At 43.3% G+C, this 21,510-nt stretch overlaps 1 protein-coding gene across 1 annotated transcript in view; it reads left to right on the top strand.

Moving 5' to 3' along the window:
- The window catches only part of LOC137536873 (zinc finger protein 585A-like), a 52,233-nt gene extending 33,226 nt beyond the window's left edge, over positions 1-19,007 (top strand). Inside the window, exons 8-16 of the mRNA XM_068259056.1 lie at positions 1,716-2,450; positions 7,117-7,256; positions 14,605-14,700; positions 14,818-14,937; positions 15,056-15,223; positions 15,309-15,432; positions 15,554-15,651; positions 15,774-15,903; positions 18,036-19,007. Of these exons, the coding sequence (XP_068115157.1) occupies positions 1,716-2,450; positions 7,117-7,256; positions 14,605-14,700; positions 14,818-14,937; positions 15,056-15,223; positions 15,309-15,432; positions 15,554-15,651; positions 15,774-15,903; positions 18,036-18,925 (2,501 nt within the window). The 3' untranslated portion in view covers positions 18,926-19,007. The remainder of the gene's footprint in view (positions 1-1,715; positions 2,451-7,116; positions 7,257-14,604; positions 14,701-14,817; positions 14,938-15,055; positions 15,224-15,308; positions 15,433-15,553; positions 15,652-15,773; positions 15,904-18,035) is intronic.
- Positions 19,008-21,510: the final 2,503 nt, after the last annotated feature.

Below are 21,510 nucleotides of genomic sequence, written 5' to 3'. Positions count from 1 at the left end.
TGCTTCCTGAGTGATGTGGACCTAGACACCACACAAGAAAGCAAGAGAATCTCTAGAGAAATGTTTATTTTAGCATTGACTGGCATACTCACTGTCAGACTTTTAGCATTTTTAATTTAAGTAACGCATAATTTCCTGTGACCATGTAAAAAAATAATAGACATGCATGGGTACATATTAGACAAGAGTACATAACAGAGTTAGCAGACAGTGGCCCTCACTCAATTCACTTTTTTACTTAATAATTTTTCATTTACGGTTCAATGTAACTTTTCAACAATCTGCTACTAAAAAAGTAGGTCAAAAGTACTGTCAAATTATTCTAAATATTTTCTGGCTTGCTGGTGGCTTAACCTCCTTAGCGGTAACCCCGTGTGTGACACGGGGTAAGCCGCCGGAGGGTGCCGCTCAGGCCCTGCTGGGCCGATTTAAATAATTTTTTTTTTTGCTGGACGCAGCTAGCACTTTGCTAGCTGCGCCAGCACCCCGATCGCCGCCGCCGCGCGCCCGATCGCCGCTATCCGGTGCGGCGCGCCCCCCCCAGACCCCGTGCGCTGCCTGGCCAATCAGTGCCAGGCAGCGCCGAGGGGTGGATCGGGTCTCCCATGGCGACGGGGAAGCCCTCCAGGAAATCCCGTTCTTTGAACGGGATTTCCTGATCGAAGTGGGCGGGGGGATGATGTAGCGAGCCCTGGGCTCGCTACATGATTTAAAAAAAAAAAAATTAAAAAAAAACTGCTGCGCTGCCAAGGGGGTTAAAGGACTCCCAAAGCGAAAATAAACGAATGAAAGAAGCAATTGTATCTATCTTCCTTGTCCCAAAAATGACTTTTTAAGATATTCCACAGTTTTATTTTATGTTTAAATATACTTTTTTAAGTTTTAACTGTTGTTTTTGCTCAATGACACATTCATTGAAGTATGCCAGAGCTAAACTTCATGAACTATTGATCCTTTTTATCTCTTTCCTGCTCTCAGAAGCCACTTTCTGCTAGGAAAGAGTTTATAGTTGGAATGTCTTATCAGTGAGGGTCACACTGTAGTCACTTCCTGTCTGAGTCAGGACTGAGTCAGCCACTTACTGTACATACCTAATATTAAACTCTTTCAGGCAGAGAAAGAAAAAAAGGAACACAGCATAGTTATTAGTGTGCTAGGCACTGTACATACACATGTCTATCTCATCATGTCACATGTCACTTCGGGTATCCTTTAAAGGGCATTTTATTGATCAGGTGTAAAAATATCACTTAGGAGGAAAAATTGAATGAAATAAGGGCCACTAGCCCATGTGCAATTTACTTTTTCACCTACATTTTCTCCTAAGTGGTATTTTCACATCTTTAAACCACCAGCAAGCAAGCAAATACTCAAAATAATTTTCATAGTAATTTTTCAACTATTTTTGGGTATTTTTCCATTGCAAAGTGCTGAAAAGAAAATATGAAAAATTATCTCCTAGGAGAAAACGTAGGACAAAAAAATGAATTGCATATGGGCCACTGTGTCTAACAAAACACACAACAACTTATAAGAAACAAAAGGGAGGGAGTCCTGCCCTTGCTAGACAATCTAATATTTCATGTTTGTATCCACTTGTAAGTTATGTTGCACTAATGGAAACACTAAAAAAAAGTTAAATTGTAAAAAAAAAAAAAAAAAAAAACAATGAATGTACTTTTCATACCTATACTCTAATGCTTTTCTTTAAACAGATGGACGATACGTCCGAAATATATTGGAGGGACGTGCTATTTTACCTCCAAATTATAATGTCCAAGATAATGGCATCACACCACATCCCGTTACTGAAAGAAATACACATCAGAGACTTAACCAAGAGGCTAGATCAGAGGATCCCTCTCACCTCAAGGACTGTTGTGGCAAAATGCATTCTGTTATCCCAAACATGAATCCATCTTTTTATAATGCTGATAAATCAAAGGATCTGTCTCATTCAAAGGCATCCACTTCAGGAACATCAATTGTTAGAAATGGAAGTGAAAAGACATTTCAGTGTCCCGAATGTGAGAAATGTTTTAGGAAGAAATCAGCTCTCGTTTTACATCACAGACTTCACACCGGGGAGCGCCCTTTTTCCTGTTCAGAGTGTGGGAAAGGCTTCATTCAGAAAAGAAACCTTCTTACGCACCAGAGAAGCCACACTGGTGAGCGTCCTTTTTCCTGTTCAGAGTGTGGGAAATGTTTCATTTGGAAAGAAGCTCTTCTCCGGCATCAGAAAAGACACACAGGCGAGCGTCCCTTTTCATGTTCCGAGTGCGGTAAAGGTTTCATTCAGAGAGGAGACCTTCTTGTGCACCAGAGAAGCCACACAGGCGAGCGTCCTTTTTCATGTTTGGAGTGTGGGAAATGTTTCATCCGTAAGCGGAATCTTAATTTGCACCTGAAAACTCACACAGGAAAGCCACCTGCCTCATGTTCAGCATGTGGTAAATGAACAAAAGACTGAAGACCTCAGTCTTAGTGTTGTAGGTGGCAAATTTGTAGTGGAATTACACCGATCTTTCTGTTGTGACTGTAAGAGAATTGCATCCGATCTCTTGCTCGCCTTTGTATTTTCCCCTTCTTTTGCATTTCCTGTAGTCTTAAAGTCATAATCCATGTTCAAATTATACTGTCCAGCCTGGCTGGATGTCAGAGATCTGTCCATCTGCATTGGAAATCTTTTGGGGGCTATCCATATTTTCTAGATGCTTGGGTACCAGATGATCCACACAGTTTTCGTCAAACTATGGTCATCTGCAAGGGATGAGAAGAGACCAGGAGCCCAATGGTGCAATATCAACTATGTTTGTAACTGGAATAAGTATAGTTAAATATACTTACAAAGGTAGGTTGCAATCCTAGCAGCCACCGTATAAGGAAGTACTGTCCCCAATCGGTTTCTCCAGGCCCGATAATGAACTGAATGCTTGCTCTCCTGAAAAACACTGAATCAGTGCTGGTCACTAAGCTCAATAGACTAACCTCCTCAGGAGGTGGGTGTGACTGGCGGTAACAACAAAATAGGAAGCACCCAAAAATATAGGATCTCAGGATATAGTAACCAGTAAAACAAGTGCCTTAAAAATGACTGGAGCGTGAGCGCCTTCTTAGTCTAAAAAGATGGTCACGCTCTACACTGTTATTATTAAGGCACTTGTTTTTTAACTGACCTGAGGAAGCGGGTTAGAACCCATGAAATGTGTTGTCACCTACCAATTGTGCTCGAATAAAAACTCCTTTTCATGAATTGGTATTTTTGCTTTAGGAGAGGTTTGCATCTCCTTTATTTTTTTTTATATATGCAAGTTTTTATATTTATGGTTACTCTATCCTGAGATCCTATATTTTTGGCCGCCTCCTATCTTGTTAGTTATACTTTCTGTATGGTGTCACCTCAGTAATCAGCTCCGCCTGGGGGGCTGATCTGTACACCAGCCCGAGGAGGAACACAAGGACATATGCATTTCACCTTAGCACTGCCACACCGCAGATAAAGGTGGTGGTTGTGCACAACTGTATGAACAGAGGCAGCTGACAGACAATACTGTTATATATCATTTGAAGACGTGTTTGGGGGCATTTTGAAAAGTGAAATCTCACTTTAATAGCAGTGACTTCCTACTTGTTTCAGTTGTGTCTCGAGAACTGTTTAAGCCCATTAATAAACATGACAAGCTGTGCAGTAAAGCCAAGCTGCTTCAATGATTATTTTGTATGCATCTAAAATTGACATTTTTACATGTGCTAGTAAATATTTGTCCATTGCAGGTTGTATTATAGAGAAACTGTAGCGAAAAATAACAGAATGAATAAAGTTGCATATTTTTTACAATACTGATTTATAAATTATTTAGTCACTGTTTGCCCATTGTAAGATCTTTCCTTACCCTGATTTACAGGGAAAAGATCACTGTTGGTGACATCATTCGTTCTGCCAGGGGATCTGTACTGAATGTACAGACTGTTAACAATATGTCTGCTTCCATGAATCAGGAAGTCGAAACTGTGCAGATTTATTTTAGGATGAGAAAAAGAGAGAACACCATGAGCCCAATATAGTGTAGTATGTACTGGTAATGTATAATTGGAAGAGTAATAATATTAATTTAATACTCACAAACCAGGGTTACCAGGTAGGCAACCACTGTCAAAGCAGGTGGGGAGATTGTCCTGACCCCACTCAGGATTAAAAAGTCGCTCTCTGTAGTAGAAGAAGAAAGGGTACAACCCTCCACCAAGGGTGGACTTACCTTTATTGGATACTCCAAATAAAGTGCAATGCGTTTCGCAGGATACAAACCCGCTTCATCAGGCAATAACAGATAGGAGTAAACAGCATCTGCCAGTATCATCAACACTGAGCGCCTCTGCGCTCAGTGTTGATGATACTGAGGCGCTCAGTGTTGATGATACTGGCAGATGCTGTTTACTCCAATCTGTTATTGCCTGATGAAGTGGGTTTGTATACCGCGAAACGTGTTGCACTTTATTTAGAGTATCCAGTAAAATTGTTTTGACTGAAAATCCACAGTCGTATGTTCTGCTTGCAGGAGGTAGGTCCACCACTACCTCCTCTATTACCAGGATGGGTTTTTAAGTTATTTTAGTGTTTTTGTATCCTGTTGGCGCCTCTGTTATCCTATTATCTAGATTTATTTTAGGATTTGTATCAGCTGTAACAAAGAAATGTTTTTTTGTTTCAAGGTTATTATGCTGTTGTGCATCTTTTAGGGCAGAGAGCACACTCTGAGTTCAGGTCCGCTTTAACTGTACTTGTTTTAAGGTAGAAGTCATGAAGATCCAAAACCACTAATATTTTAATAGCAGGCCAAAGAGAGGTTTAAGAAAAAAAAAAAAACCTAGTGAAAAAACTATGCCAAGTACAATTGTGCCTTTCTAAAACATAGGGTACTAGTAAAGGATACCCACACACTATGAGACAGTGGGGTTGATTCACTAACAATAACGTGCTCAAGGAGCACAAGCTAATACAAGTGAGCGCACGCTGTCTTCACTTTACTATCGTGGCCGCTACTACATTAATTAACATAGTAGCGGCTGCACTATGACACATCGTGCGGAAGTAGGAACAATCATGCGTAAGTTAAGCGCGCACCATATTGACAGGACCACTCGTAGCGTGCATTTACTTGTATTAACTCCCACTGCTTGAGTGCGTTATTGTTGGTGAATCAACCCCATAATATGGCAGATTTGATCACTGATCTGCCCCAACATGCTGCCCGATTGTAGTTTAGATCGATTCCTAGCAGAAATGACATTACCTATCGTACAGGACTGTTCTTGGCTGTTGATTGGGGGACTTATGCAGGAGGACCTCGGGCTGGTGATGCACAGCAAAGCTCTCTTACTAACCTCTCCAGCTAAGGTCCTTTCGCCCTTGTGCTGTCATCATCTCCGGGTGCCTGTAGTGACTTAGCAGCATGTACGCACTTACCTATGTACACCGCCAATTCACAGGTCACTATGGGCTCCGAGAGATAATGGCAGCACAGAGGAGGAAGCACCCCAGCTGGAGAGGTGAGTGTGAGAGCGCTTCTCTGCACTAATATTCTGCACAGGGCTCCAGACAGAGCAGCATATTAGCGGGGGGGACACCTGGGGAAGCAGCGGCAATTTCATTTTTTTCAATTGAGTTCATGCTGAAACCTATTAAAATTCAGTGTGCACTGTGTGGCAATGATAGATCCCTCTCTGGTAAGATGTCGATCAAAGAGGAATCTGTCTTTTGGGCACGTCGGTAAAAAGTCTGCCATTGTATGTCAGTACTTAGTAATCAGCTTCACATGAGCAGGAAGTTATCTCTTTAAAGGACAACTGAAGTGAGAAGTATATAAAAACTGCCATATTTATTTCCTTTTAAACAATACCAGTTGCCTGGCAGCCCTGTTGGTCTATTTGGCTGCAGTAGTGACTGAATATCACCGGAAACAAGCATGCAGCTAATCTTGTCAGATCTGATAATAATGTCAGAAACACCAGATCTGCTGCATGCTTGTTCAGGGTCTGTGGCTAATAGTATTAGAGACAGAGGATCAGCAGGATAGCCAGGCAACTGGTATTGCTTAAATGGAAATAAATATGTCAGCATCCATATCCTTCTCACTTCAGTTGTCCTTCAATGCATCACTTCCAGACAGTGAGTAAATAAGCAAATGGGTGTTATGTGTCTGTTATCTGTTATGGCCAGATCCCAAAGTTCACTACTTCAGGATCTGTCCGGCCAATACGTGAAGTTGCCGACTGACGCAGCCAGTTCAAGAACTTACTTCTTTTGAACTTTGCCCGGCCAGAACACGACCTGACAAGGGCAGGTTTCCCAAGTCTAGAAGAAAGGCTTTAATGGAGCAAACAGAATAAGATTCTGCAGTCGCATCTGCACTCCCCAGCTTCTCCCTCTGACCCTTGACCCCTATGTCCTCCTTTCACCTCTGTTTTCAGGAAGGAAATATACAGAGCAGCTCAGGACACCTGCGCCCCCCATTCTGTGTGTGTGTGTGCGTATGGTGTCTCCAGCTTTTTTGCAGCCTGTGTTGCCAGTATTTACTGCTGTATAGATAATGTTTTGCAGAGAGAAGGAGGAGAGCGCCGGCACTGCTGTCATACACTTTATTCAAGATATCATTGCAAAATACAGTATAAAAATGTCCATATAAAAAATTGCAACACATACCATAGATGACTGTGAAAGGTGCAGGGGGTGAAAAGCCTTATGGCTGTTTCGCGTGTTTGCGCTTCTACGGAGGCAGCCTCCATAGAAGCGCAAATGCACGAAACGGCCGTAAGGCTCTTCACCCCCTGCACCCACCGCACCTTTCACAGTCATCTATGGTATGTGTTGCAATTTTTTAGATGGACATTTTTATACTGTATTTTGCAATGATATCTTGAATAAAGTGTATGACAGCAGTGCCGGCGCTCCCCTCCTTCTCTCTGCATATAGATACCACTCTTGTCTGAGCACGCTGAGGACTCGCAGTAGACCCACCACAGTTTGGGACTGTGCTGCCCCCCTCCTCCTCCCTCTATGGAAGACGGCCACTGCACTGCCAGCATTTCTGCTCCTGTTCTTTTATGACATCTTGATAGATAATGTTTTCATGCCACAGAAAATACCAGCGAAACAGAAATCAGGAAAACCTGAAGACAATACATGCATACAGCATGGAGTGTTAGAGTACAGACACAGTGTACGGGATGCCGTGTTTATTTTCTTCCTGGAGACGGAGGTGAGAGAACACAGGGGGGGCAAAAAGTAGGGGAAGGAGCTGGGGAATGTAGATGCTGCCACTGAAGCTTGTGCTGTTTGCCTTTCTTCAGGACTTGGTTGGCCAGTTGCTGTCACTTCGCATTCTGAAAAAAAAAATCAGTTCAGCACAAGTTCTCATACTGTCTGCATCAGTCGGCCATTTCACATTCTGGCCGGCTAAGGTCCGTGAATGTACCTGTAACACATTTTGTTTGCATATTGGGCACAGTAGCCGGCCACTTCACATATTGGCTGGCAATATCCCTAAGGACCCGTTGATTATTTGGGTGATTCCTGCTAATCGCCAAAGCACTTTTTAAAGTGCTAGTGCTATTCTAACCCTATGGCAGTGATCTCACTGCCATGATTGGCGCCGATCACAGGCGATTAGTGCCAATTGGAAAACATGTTACCTGCAGCATTTTGCCACAATTGTGGTACAGTGCTTAGTAAAGCACTGATCGCAATCACTCTGAATTGCGGAACTGTACAGTGATTTTACCGCGCTAATCGCTGTAAAATCACTTGCACAAAATGATAGCGCTTTTTGCTCTTTTCAGTGTGAATGGGCCCAAAGTGGCCAGACCTTGGGATCTGGCCATAACATCAACATAGTTACTCCCATAATACATCACTTCAGGACACTAAGTGAACATGCAAATCATTCCTTCATGTCCCTGAAAATCCTGGCATATATTCAGCCACACTGGTTCATAAAATATGTACAGCAAATTAATTTTACAGAATCATATAAAACAACTTTTCTTGCATCTCTGGTCTGCCACATGCTCAAGAGAAACACTGAACAGGAGGGACTGAAACACTCACTACTAAATATTGCTACATGAATGAGTAGAAGTTGAGAGAGAGTGTTCTTGGATGACCTTAGTGGTTCTCTAGCAACCGGATAAAAAAAAAGAAAGAAAAATAGGAGCCAATATGGTTTAGTATGTCTCTGAGCGTATATAGAATCTATTAAATAAAAAGGGGTACTCACAAAATTAGGTTGCAAAAACAAGGGAAACTAAGCAAGAGGTATATGGAGGCCAGAGCCAGATCATCCACATAGCAAACCTAGGCAGGTGCCTAGGGCTTGAAGGAGAGACTGGGGGCCTGGTTGACATTAGCCCCCAATAAATCTTTAAAAAAAAGACAGGTGGCCATCAAGGGTGGCTACAAAATTGGTACTTGCCTAGGGCCCCATTTCACCATGACACTTTTCTGATGGAGACTGCCAAAGCAATATCAGTTGTACTGCTGATCTCTTTGTCTGCAGAAGTGTCTCTCCATAACACATATGAAATACAAGATTATTGTCACCTGATTAACACCTGATCTGCTTCATGCTTGTTCAGGGGCTATGGCTAAAATTATTAGAGGCAGAGGATCAGCAGCACAGCCAGGCAACTGGTATTGTTTAAGAGGAAATAAATATGGCAGACCCCATATCACTCTTACTTCAGGTGCAATTCAAGGCATGGGGGGAGACGCCTACCCCCACTTGGGTCCAGGATGCTTGAACTGTGGATGTAATGGTTGCTCTCCAAAAATTGTGTTTGCTCTCCTAAAATTGTTTTATGTAAACAAAAAAGCTAAACAGAAACCCTCCTGACTGGTGACTGCATATACTGTAATGTCAGAAGAGGCTGTCTGTTGCCTATAGATGAATAGAGTGCACACAGGCTCGGACAGGGCTGACAGGAGAGCTCGGGATTTCGCCCGGTAGGCCTCCCTTTTTGTGGGCCCTGGGGGCACCTGAGCACTGCAGGAGGGGGCACAGCGCAGGAAGGAGTAGCGGCGGGCACAGAGAAGCGGGGAGGGGGGCTCCCTCACCTGGGGTCCCCCCCTTCCACGCTTCCCCCTCCAAGCTACAATGTGCTGCAGGCGGCAGACCAGAGCGGCAGCGAGCGGTGAACCGATCAACTTACTACTTCCTGGTTCCCGCTCTGCGTGCCACTACTCTGGTCTGGTCTTCTCTGCTGTACTGTCCAATCACGCCCTCACTGTGCTTCCTATGAGAGCGTGATTGGACAGCAGAGAAGACCAGACCAGAGCAGCGGCAGGCAGAGCGGGATGCAAGAAATAGTAAGTAGACAGTAAGTAGTTTTTGCCCGCTCGCTGCTGCACATTCTAGCCTGGAGGGGGGAGTGGCAAAGGGGGGGCCCCCAGGTGAGTGAGGGAGGGGGGGAGACTGCCCCCCCCCCCCCCCCCCTCCCTTCATGCCGCTCTTCAATCTGCCATTTTGTGGGGAAATCTGCCGACAATTTGGTTGCATTTTGAGGGGAAATCTGCCGAAAATCTGGTTGCATTTTGAGGGGAAATTTGCTGACAATCTGGTTGCATTTTGTGGGGAAACTGCTGCTAGATTTTTTTGTTTTCTTTGGGGGGGGTCGGCCCTCCACCATGTGGTCTGGAAAAAGAAAAGTTGGACAGCACTGGACTACTTAATATTTTTATTTTGCAGCATTTGACTACTTGATGAATTATCATGAAGCATGTAACTACTTGATTATTTTATCTAAAATGTATCTGGTCGGACCCACTCTCTGTGAATAACACCGCTACTTATTTTGTGTATTTTTTTGTTATGTTGTGTATTTTTGTGTATTTTTTTGTTATTTTGTGTATTTTTAAGTCTGCCCATGACCCATCATGTCCACGTCCCTGTTGGGGACTGTCCTCAGAAGTGCTCACAATCTATTCTCTACCATAATCTAATTACCTACAAAATTATGTATATATATATATATATATATATATATATATATATATATATATATATATATATATGTATGTATGTATGTATGTATGTATGTATGTATGTATGTATGTATGTATGTATGTATGTATATATAGATATAGATATAGATATAGATATATAGATATAGATATATATATATATAGATATATATATATATATATATATATATATATATATATATATATATAGTGCAAAATTTCTAGAGTACACGCATATGTGAGGCCAAAATGGGGGGGGGGGGAATCGATTGGGGGTGGGGCAGCGGGCCCCAGGCTAAAGCTTTCCTGGTGGGACCTTAGTGTTCCAGTCCGACCCTGAGTGCACAACAAATGGGGGGGAGGGGGGGGACTGAAATTGTGGTATCCATAAGTAAGCACACCATACTACCCACACAATATACACCTCAAATACTGAGCTCACACTGACTTGATCAGAATGAAGTAGCTTGATCTTCTGCCAAGCACACATAATAAAATGAGTGGCCTGGTCCTAGGCAGGCATAATCTTAGACCCCCTTCCCTTTGAAAAAAAATGGAGCTGCCCCTGGGGTGTTGTTATACAGCACAAAGTTATACATAAGATAAATGTTAAAAGCAGCGGAATTTACTATAGATTACTAATAAACACATCTTCACCACCTTCACCTGGCCCAGTCTCTGCACTTTACTGGTAAGCTACAGACAGATAGTCTATAAATAAAATCATTGGAATAATGGTGTCTTTACGCTGTAAACTGCAATATTGTTAGCAGAGAAACAATTCTGTTAATGGCCACAAGATGGGGCCAATAATCATTATTTTAGAAGCTGTAGTTCCAGCATTGGGCACAAGGTGGCCAACAATAACAGGAAGTGAGGTAATATACACACACAGGAAGTTATCTGTTAGAGGTGAAGTGGCAGGAAGCAGAGAGGAGACATTTCTGGAACTGACAGCAAAGGAGGTGATAAGGTATTATTTTATATTACCACAATTAATGGGCTGGGGGGGGGGAGATATGCTTAGTAGTAATACTAAGTAGTAATCATGGTGAACCAGAACTCCTAGGAGTGTGTAGGGGGCTACAATGGATTAAAAAGCCCTCTTACTAAAATTACTATGGTAAACAAAAGTCTGCCTTCTTTAAACAGAAAGTATTTTGGACTTACATACAGTATTTGTAATTATTCATTGTTTTCCTTAGCTTAGTAGTGGTGTGATGTGAAATTCAACAAGGCAGTTTTATTTCTTGCCCCCTGATCTAAAGAAGAACTTTATTCAAGGACTAACTTCCACTTTGGATTTTTGTGGAATAAGTAAATTACATTTTGGATTTTCAGCCTACCTGTGTAATTAATTAGGAGAAGAGAATAGACAGACCTTTTATGAGCTGACGTATATGTATGCTGCCGGTGAGCTGGGCACATGGTGAGCCGAATTCCTATCCTATTGACACCCTGACCTCCATATTACATCAGTTGTTGTAGTGTCCCAGCTATCTAGTGCCTACCAAGGAAGCAACAAATTGCAGGGTTTTTTTGTGGAGGGGAGTTAGAACGTCATTTTAATTTTTTTGCTCCCATCTTCTCTGGTCACCAAAGTTCATATTTAAATCTTGGAGGGACAGTGAAGAAGTGTCACCAGTCAGGACCAGGGCAGTTTCTAGGCTAAATTTCACCCAGTTCGAGAGTCCAAAAATATGCCCCCCCCCCCCCCCCCCCCTTCCCCAAAATCAGAGCTGATAAGTGAAATCATGTCAAAAGGCTTCTTGTAACCAACACACCATTTTTATTTTTTTTCAAATGCTGGTGCGCACAGCTCCTCCTGCCTCAGTCTTGCTGCACCGTGTCCGCGCGTCACCGACTCCTAGCAGCAGGGGTGAGCCTGGGGTGCCTGGCACCTGGGTGCAAGATTTTCTCTGGCGCCTATGGGAGTGGTTAAATTAACCGTGACCAACCACATAACCACACCCATGTCCTGCAGTTTTACCCACAAAGGCAATCTTATTGGCAGCAGTCGATTTCCCCACAATTTGTGGGGAAATTGACTGCTGCCAATAAGATTGCCTTTGTGGGGAAATCGACTGCTGCCAATAAGATTGCCTTTGTGGGGAAATCTGCTGCTATTAAGATTGCCTTTGTGGGGAAATCTGCTGCCATAAAGATTGCCTTTGTGGGGAAATCTGCTGCCATTAAGACTTAATGGCAGCCAGATTTCCCCACAAATGCAATCTTATTGGCAGCACAGCAATTCACTCACCTCTGGCTGGGTCTGGGTGGAGGAGGTAGGAGGATATAGGCAGGCAGAGAGGCAGGCGGCTGCAGCTGACTGTGACCACTGTGGCCGGCGGCATTAGGAGGAGCTGGCCGGGCTGCGGGCACTCACTGTGTCTGTGCTGGCGCTGCTAGTCGCTCTCTCAGAGTGAGTCTCTCTAGACTCTACTCTGGCTCTGTCCACGCACACACCACGGGTCGGGCGGGCGGCAGTCTCACACGCTGAGGCTGTGGCTCCTCCCCCCATCAAGCGTGACGTGAGGTCAGGTGGGCTGCCTGTTTCCAAATTGGGCTGCGCCGACGTCTACATGTGACGTCAGGCACAGCCGCCCGCCCCGCACAGTGTGTCGCTGGGAATGGAGTGGGGAGATCCTCATCCCGGGGAGATAAGTTAGGACGGTAGACCCGCCAGCGCCTGTCAGAGGCCGGCGCCTGGATGCAATGCACCCGCCCAGGCGCGGCCCTGCCTAGCAGTGACGTGACGTCACATCATGGTCGGACTGGGACACTAAGGGCCCACCAGGGAAGTTTCAACCTGGGGCCCACCCCCCGCCTCCAACCTTCACCTTCCCCCTCCCCCCCCCCCAGATCTGGAGCTCACATATCCATGCTCTCTGTAAATTTCACATAGATGTCAGTGCTATATAACTACAAAATAATTTTATTTGGACTATGATTATGGCAGGCAGGCAGGGAATAGATTGTGAGCTCTTCTAAGGACAGTCCATGGCATGACTATGCAGGGGCTGCTCCAGAGGGTGGCAGGGCGGCTATGCAGGTCCTGGATTCACTGGCATGGGAGACTGCCATATGCGGCACACGCAGCAAAAAAATAAAAATAAAAGGGGTGTGGCCATGCACTGGAACATGAGCATGGTGATGATGGATCATGGGCAGACCCAAAGTTCCGCCCAGAAAAACCTTAGATAACTGAAAATTACCCGGGGCTTCATTCAGCCGCTAGAGGTCTGTGTGTCCCTTGCTGCAGCTCTGGTCTTCTCCTAGGTACCGCTGTCAGTCCCATAGTGCATGCGCAGGTGCTTCTCATGATCCCACAGCCAGAAGCCTTCTCTGCACAGCGCATAATGCTCCTGGGTGTGATTGTGAAAAGTGCGCCCGCACAAGCTGCTAACCCATCACTACGGGACTGACAGTAGGACCAGGATCGAAGCTGCAGTGAGGGACACACAGACTTCTGGGCTCAGTGCTCAAATGTCAAAGACCTTGTCAGTGTCACCTAACCATCTCCCTCCAAAACAGCCATAACACACACAAGCAACCCGCACAAACAAAGCATAAGTAATATGAATAAATGCGAAAAATAAATATTACCCACACCTCAAAGGCTATTATCACAGGGTATGACAGAGTTTGTCAGTCTCTGTTTCAGACAGTAATAGATTTGCTGCCCTATGATTGTACCTTAGTGTGTTTTACTGTCTCCCCCTGGCCTGGCTCTCTGCAGTGTGTACAGTCCATTCCTCCTGCTTGGCTCAGGCTCCTGCCACAGGATTATTGATGACAGGCTCTGTGTGCTGTCTTGGTGTCTCCAGGCCCCCCTCTCTCTCTTGCCGGGCTGGCTCTCTCCCTCCTCCTCGTCATGGCTGGGTGCTCCTAGCAGTCTCTCTTCTGTTGCTGCCCCACACTTCAAGCACAGTGTGTGTGAAATGTGTGTAAGACCAGCAGCTGTGCAGGTTCGAACTAGCTCTGTGTGCTGTCTCGGTGTCTCCAGGCCCCCCTCTCTCTCTTGCTGGGCTGGCTCTCTCCCTCCTCCTCCTCGTCATGGCTGGGTGCTCCTAGCAGTCTCTTTTCTGTCGCTGCCCCACACTTCAAGCACAGTGTGTGCGAAATGTGTGTAAGACCAGCAGCTGTGCAGGTTCGAACTACGCGCCAGACTCCAGAGCCCAGAAAGACGTCACTGTCATGTGACTAAGCCGAGGGGAGGGAGGAGGAGCAGGAAGAACCAGCACTAACTTCAACTTGCAGCATGACTGACTGGCTCCTGTTACTGTCAGTCACGCTGCCGCTGGCCCATGGGAGAAAGAGGAGAGGGGCCCTCTGGTCATGTGACCTGTGACGTCACACCTTTCTGCCTGGCGCCCCCCTAATCTGTCTCTCATCGGCGCCCCGTTCAGCAGAACCGGCTGAACGGGGCAAGAAACGGCCCTGGTCAGGACATACCAATTTACATTTAAGAAAGGTTTACACTTCCATCACATTCTGCAGAAGTTTGATCACACTGAGATATCTCTGTTGACTTCTATTTGTCATCTGTCAGGAACCACCTTTATTGAATTATACATTTTTCTCTAATTGTTGTGAATGGAATAGAAATTTCCGCCTGGCTCTTGGATTGGATAGAATGCCTCCCGTCTACTTCTGCGACTGCGGCTCTCACAGTGACACAGATAGTAGTTATTTTTGTCATTTGCATGAGCCATGCTATAAGTAGCTTCCAGCATGCTGAGTCCTAATGTAGTCCCTAGCCTCACAGTCCAGATAATTATCATTGTATTATTACTCTCCAGGGAAAAGCTTCCCGTATATATCACATGACCACATCAGTGAGGATGGACAAGGACCAAAGTCACGTGACTGAGAGGATACTAAACCTCACCCTAGAGATTGTCTACCTGCTGACTGGAGAGGTGAGAAGGATTCTGGAGGTGACACATTACATTGCTTATGTCTGTTTATAATGCACACACCTGTGACCTGTGACAGGGTTTATGGAAAATTGATGATTCTTACTTTGTGTGTACATAGGATTGTAAAGTAGTGAAGAAGACATCTGGTGAGCAATTGGCCTTGAGTAGTGGTCTCCATGGTCCATCCCCCATCACAGTGCTCCTGCCTCACTCCCTGATACCTGAAAGAAAGGTGAAGAGAATGTTAGATGTTATTAATAAGATGATTCTACTGTTGACAGGAAAGGTGAGCAGAGCTGGGAATTATGGGACATTATTTAGTAACAGCAAGGGGTGTGTCTGGATGGTGACTGTGTCACTATGTGTGCCAGGTTCCTATAAGGTGTCAGGATGCCTTTGTCTATTTCTCCATTCAGGAGTGGCAGTATTTAGAGGGACACAAGGATCTCGATGAGAACATCATGATGGAGAATCAGTCACCCCTCACATCATCAGGTAAAAAAAGACTTTCCTTTCTTGTAAAGGAGAGTGCAGTGTGGATGGTTCATGTAGATCCCCCTTCATCTGATAAACACATACAGACAATGTATTCAGTCAGTGTGTACATTTCCTACAGATGGATCCAGTAACAGAAATCCTCCAGAGACATGTACAGGTCCTCTTTATTCCCGGGATTGTCCACAGGAGGATCTGACTATCCCCCACCAATATCAGGTAAGTGAAGTTGAGGAACTGCAATTCACACTAAATCCAGACTTTATGAATTCTTTTGTGTTACCTAGTGGTATCAGAACTTATAACTTGAAGATTTTATTGTTCTATCGTTCTAAATGTAGGACGAAGAACACATTGTTATGAAAGTTGAGGTTAAAGATGAAGAGACATATGTGAGGGGTGAAGAACAGTCTATGGAGAAAGGTGAAATTATGGTGGGAATTAAAGAGGAGGAATGTTCTCCCAGACCAGGTAAGTAGGACGCACCAAATACAGAAATAGTTTACATATTTTAACGAAAACCTGAACTGAAAATTAAAAGTCAAAATAAACATGCACAAGGCATACTTGCCTCCTCTGTAGTCTACTTATCAATCTCTTTCTCCTTTCCTGCATCCTGTTTGTCCACTGTGATCAATGAAATTCTATGTCCTCCATTTTGAAAATGGCCATTAGCCATAACAGCTTTCTGGTCAGCACACTGTTAAACTGTAATATCGCCCACTTGAGCCATAGGGAAACATGGAAACATCAGTTCTCCTCTCAGCTGTAACTGACAGCAACTAATATATTTCAGTTCTGACAAAATGTTGTCAGAACTGGAAGGGATCATTGTCAGAAGAAAATGGTGAGCTTCTGAGAGGAACTGATGGCAAGGTAACTATGTAATGTTCATTTGAAGTTACCTCATGTGTTTATTTTAAATAATTTTACTCAGTACAGGTTCCCTTTAAGTCATCTATGATGGGGAATGGGAAGGCTAATGGGATTATAAATGAAAAAATATCTGCAGAATATTACCAATTGCAGTTGTAATTACCAAATGTATGATGAGGTGGTCTTCCTATCTACCAGAGTTTTATGATGGCCATTTGCTTAAAGTTTGCTTTTGGCTTAAATTATTTTAAAAATCTTTAAATGACTTAGGCTGTTTTTGATTTAGAAATACTCATTATTATCTGTAGGAACTTCATTATGGTTTATTCTCCATTTTAACATCATTTCCCCAGAAAATGAAGAGGAGACAATGTACACCATATGAAAGGCCCATCTCCATTCCTCAGTAGAACATCATAGTGCCAACAAATGAGGAGGAGATACTGTACACCATATGAAAGTCCCATCTCTATTCCTCAGTATAACATCATACTACCAACAAATGAGGGGGAGATACTGTACACCATATGAAAGGCCCATCTCCATTCCTCAGTATAACATCATAGCACCAACAAATGAGGAGATACTGTACACCATATGAAAGTCCCATCTCCATTCCTCAGTATAACATCATAGTACCAACAAATGAGAAGGAGATACTGTACACCATATGAAAGGCCCATCTCCATTCCTCAGTATAACATCATAGCGCCAACAAATGAGGAGGAGATACTGTACACCATATGAAAGGCCCATCTCCATTCCTCAGTATAACATCATAGCGCCAACAAATGAGGAGGAGATACTGTACACCATATGATAGGCCCATCTCCATTCCTCAGTATAACATCATAGTACCAACAAATGAGGAGGAGATACTGTACACCATATGAAAGGTTCATCTCCATTCCTCAGTATAACATCATAGTACCAACAAATGGGGAGGATATACTGTACACCATATGTAAGGTCCATCTCCATTCCTCACTATAACATCATAGTACCAACAAATGAGGAGGAGGTACTGTACACCATATGATAGGCCCATCTCCATTCCTCAGTATAACATCATAGTGCCAACAAATGAGGAGGAGATACTGTACACCATATGATAGGCCCATCTCCATTCCTCAGTATAACATCATAGTACCAACAAATGAGGGGGGGATACTGTACACCATATGGAATGCCCATCTCCATTCCTCAGTATAACATCATAGTACCAACAAATGAGGAGGAGATACTGTGTACACCATATGAAAGATCCATCTCCATTCCTCAGTATAACATTATGTTCCCAACAAATGAAGAGATACTGTACACCATGTGAAAGGCCCATCTATGTTCATCAGTATAACATCATAGTACCAACAAATGAGGAGGAGATACTGTACACCATATGAAAGGCCCATCTCCATTCCTCAGTATAACATCATAGCACCAACAAATGAGGAGGAGATACTGTACACCATATGAAAGGCCCATCTCCATTCCTCAGTATAACATCATAGCACCTCACCTCACTCACTCACCTTATTATTCTTCATTATATCGTTATTGTGTGGACATTAGACCTTTGTGACATACAGTGGTTGGAATGGTGATACAAATCAATTGTATCAATGACATGTCATATTTTTTGACTAGTACATCAACGTTTGTAATTTGTGACAAGGTGGATGAAAGAAAGAGCATTTAATATTGGTTTCTTTATTTTCTCCTACTAGATGGGCACAATGTCTGGAGAACTTCAGAGAAACATCTTACATCCTCCAGTGATTATAATGCAGGAGATAATAGAGTCACACAACATTCTTCAGGTGGAAACCACAGTCCACAAAACACACATCAACAAGTTTACTGCGTGGATATCCCAACCGATCTCACTAACCGCAAGGAACCTTTTCATACATCACACACTGTTGCCCCAAGTATCTATCCAAAATCTTACAGTGCAATTAGATTGCCCTTTCCATCTAATTCTGAGCCATTTATATCCCTTAAAACATCTACAGTTAGACAAAGAATTGAAAAGAAGTACCCATGCTCTGAGTGTGGGAAATATTATATAAAGAAGTCACTTATCCTACATCAGAGAGTTCATTCTGGGGAGCGTCCATTTCCTTGTTCAGAGTGTGGGAAAGCTTTCATTCAAAAAGGAGATCTTCTTAAACATCAGAGAAGTCACACAGGAGAGCGTCCTTTCTCATGTTCCTACTGCAAGAAGACTTTCAGCGAGATAGGAAACCTTCTCAGACACCAAAAAATTCATACGGGTGAGCGTCCCTTTTCTTGTACAGACTGTGGAAAAAGCTTCATTCAGAAAGCAGACCTTCGTAAGCATCAAAAAACTCACACTGGTGAGCGGCCCTTTTCCTGTTCAGAGTGTGGGAAAGGTTTCATGGAGAAACAACACCTTTTTCTGCACCAGAGGACTCACACCGGCGAGCGTCCTTTTCCCTGTTCAGAGTGTGGGAAATGCTTCACTGACAAACGAAACCTTCGTATGCACCAGAGAACCCACAATGGAGAGCGCCCTTTTACATGTCTGGAGTGTGGGAAAGGCTATACGGTGAAAGGAAGCCTAACTAAGCATCAGAACACTCATGCCCACTAATGCCGGCTAAGGTGACAACCAGATATTAAAAAGATGTAAAGGACAAGTGTATGTATGGCATAAATATTTTGGATCAGCCCCACATTTCTACCTGTCTATTATTGCAATTGTACTTTGTTGCTAATAATAATTCCTTTAAGAGACATAAGGATCCCTTGCAGCCTAGTTTGAAAATACATATTTTCTACACAAAACACTTATACTTTCTATAATATCTCAGCATCCCTGAATGAGAGCTTTACTATTGATGGTTTTGATTTAAAATCTGATTATTGATCTGTGTTCTAAAGCATGTTCCCATGATACCCTGCCTGCTTCCTGCGTACACACAGGAACAGGAAGTGACATACTAAGAGCAATGTTCAGACCTGACTACAGATCGCAGTAAATCATTTATACAGTAACAGGTGGTTTCATACACTGAGGAGTCAGAGTCGGATGATTTTTGTACCGACTCCGCAGCCCTTGTGGTGAGGGGGGTGTAAGGAGAAGGGAGAGTCACATTGACTGACAGAGAGAGGAGACATTAGAGGTGGTGTATAGTGGTGAGGGGTGTGTAAGGAGGAGGGGGAGGCACTTGGAGGCTGACAGAGAGAGGAGACATTAGAGCAAGTATACAGTGGTGAGGGGTGTGTACGGAAGAGGGGGAGACTGGCAGACAGGAGACGTTCGAGCAGGTGTACAGTGGTGAGGGGTATGAAAGGATTGATCAGAGAAGAATCTATCTATGCCAGTGTATGACAGGCTGTTAGGGCAACTAAAGTGAGAGGGATATGGAGGGTGCCATATTTATTTCCTTTTAAACAATAGCAGTTGCCTGGCAGCCCTGATGATCTATTTGGCTCCAGTAGTGTCTGAATCACACCAGAAACAAGCATGCATTTAATCTTGTTGGTTTCTGACAATGTCAGAAACACCTGATCTGCTGCATACTTGTCCAGGGTCTATGACTAAAAGTATTAGAGGCAGAGGATCAGCAGGACAGCCAGGCAACTGGTATTGCTTAAAGCGGACCTGAACTCAAAACTTCTTCTCTGCTCTAAAATATATGCAACAGCATAATAACCTTTAAAGAAAAAACATTTCTTTGTTACAGCTGATACAAATCCTGAAATAAATCAGCAGTGTATCTACTTCCTGCTCTCATGGAAACAGACATATTGGTAACATCCTGTGCTTTCTAATTAGCCTCTCTTTTGTGACAGTCAGCTGACACAGCTGAGGGATCAAATTACAACTTGTGATTAGGCAAAGATAAGGGGGGAATTAGAGAAGCTAAACTCTCTAAATACACACAGGGTGAATTTCTTTATGTTTTACTTGTGTCCTGTGCAAGAGTGCAGGTCCACTTTAAAAGGAAATACATATGGCAGCCTCCGAGTCCATATCACTTTCTCTTCAGTTGCCCTGTAGTATACAGCATCCCATGAGCAAGAAGTTTTGTCTGTAATCACTTACAGACAGCAAATGGATGTTATGTGTCTGTTGTCTACATAATTACTCCCACAATCCATCACTTCAGGACACTCGGTGTACATTCAGATTATTCCTTTATGTCTCTGAAAATTAGGGAATATATTCAGCCACACAGGCTCACAAAACACCTACAGCAAGTTAATATTACAGAAATGTATAAAACAACTTGCAGACATTTTTTCTTGCTTCTTTGGTCTGCCACATGCTCAAGAAAAACCCTGAACAGGAGGGACAGAAACACCAAGAACTAAATACTGCAGCATAAACGAATAGTAGTTGAAATAATAGGTTCCTTCCTGGATGATCTGAGGGGTTCTCCAACAGTTGGATGAAAAAAAAAGGCAGGAGCCAATATGGTGTAGTTATGGTGTAGTATACCTGGCTGTCAGAGTATAAAGAATCTGCTACAGAAAAAGTACAGTACTCACAAAATTGGGTTGCAAAAAAGAAACCATCCTTAAAGGACAACTGAGGTGACGTGTGACAAGATGAGTTAGACATGTGTATATATAGTGCCAAGCACACAAATAACTAGGCTGCATTCCTTTTCTTCTTTCTCTGCCTGAAAGAGTTAAAAATCAGGTATGCAATTGACAGTTTCTATCTGGGTCAGACTATAGCATAACCCTCACTGATAATTAATTACAGCCATAAAATACTTTCTTGTCAATAAATGGCTTCCTGGAGCAGGAAAGAGATAAAAAGGGTCAATAATTTATATATTTGAGCTCTGGCATACTTCAATGAAGGTGTCATTGAGCAGAGACAATGAAACAGTAAAAACTAGATTTAAATATAAAATAAAACTGTGGGATATCTAAAAAAAAAGTATAGATATCTAAACTGATGAGAAAAACAATTGGTTTTCTCATCAGTTTATTTTCACCTCGGATGTCCTTTAAAGGACCAATGTGTGCTGTAGAGAGGAGACGGAGCACCAGTCCTGCTCATTAGGGATTTATTTATGATTCACAAGCATTACAGGCATATCAAATAAAGTGCAGATAGAGATACCGGCCTTACAGACGGTTTGCACTGTTACCGCTTCCTTAGAGACCAGAATGAAGTTTTTTAACACGTGAGTACATTTTGGTGCCGACCTTTCCACT

The sequence above is a fragment of the Hyperolius riggenbachi genome, chromosome 10, assembly GCF_040937935.1.
Source record: "Hyperolius riggenbachi isolate aHypRig1 chromosome 10, aHypRig1.pri, whole genome shotgun sequence".
Classification (NCBI taxonomy): Eukaryota; Metazoa; Chordata; class Amphibia; order Anura; family Hyperoliidae; genus Hyperolius; species Hyperolius riggenbachi.
This window is presented reverse-complemented; position numbering and strand designations above follow the sequence as displayed.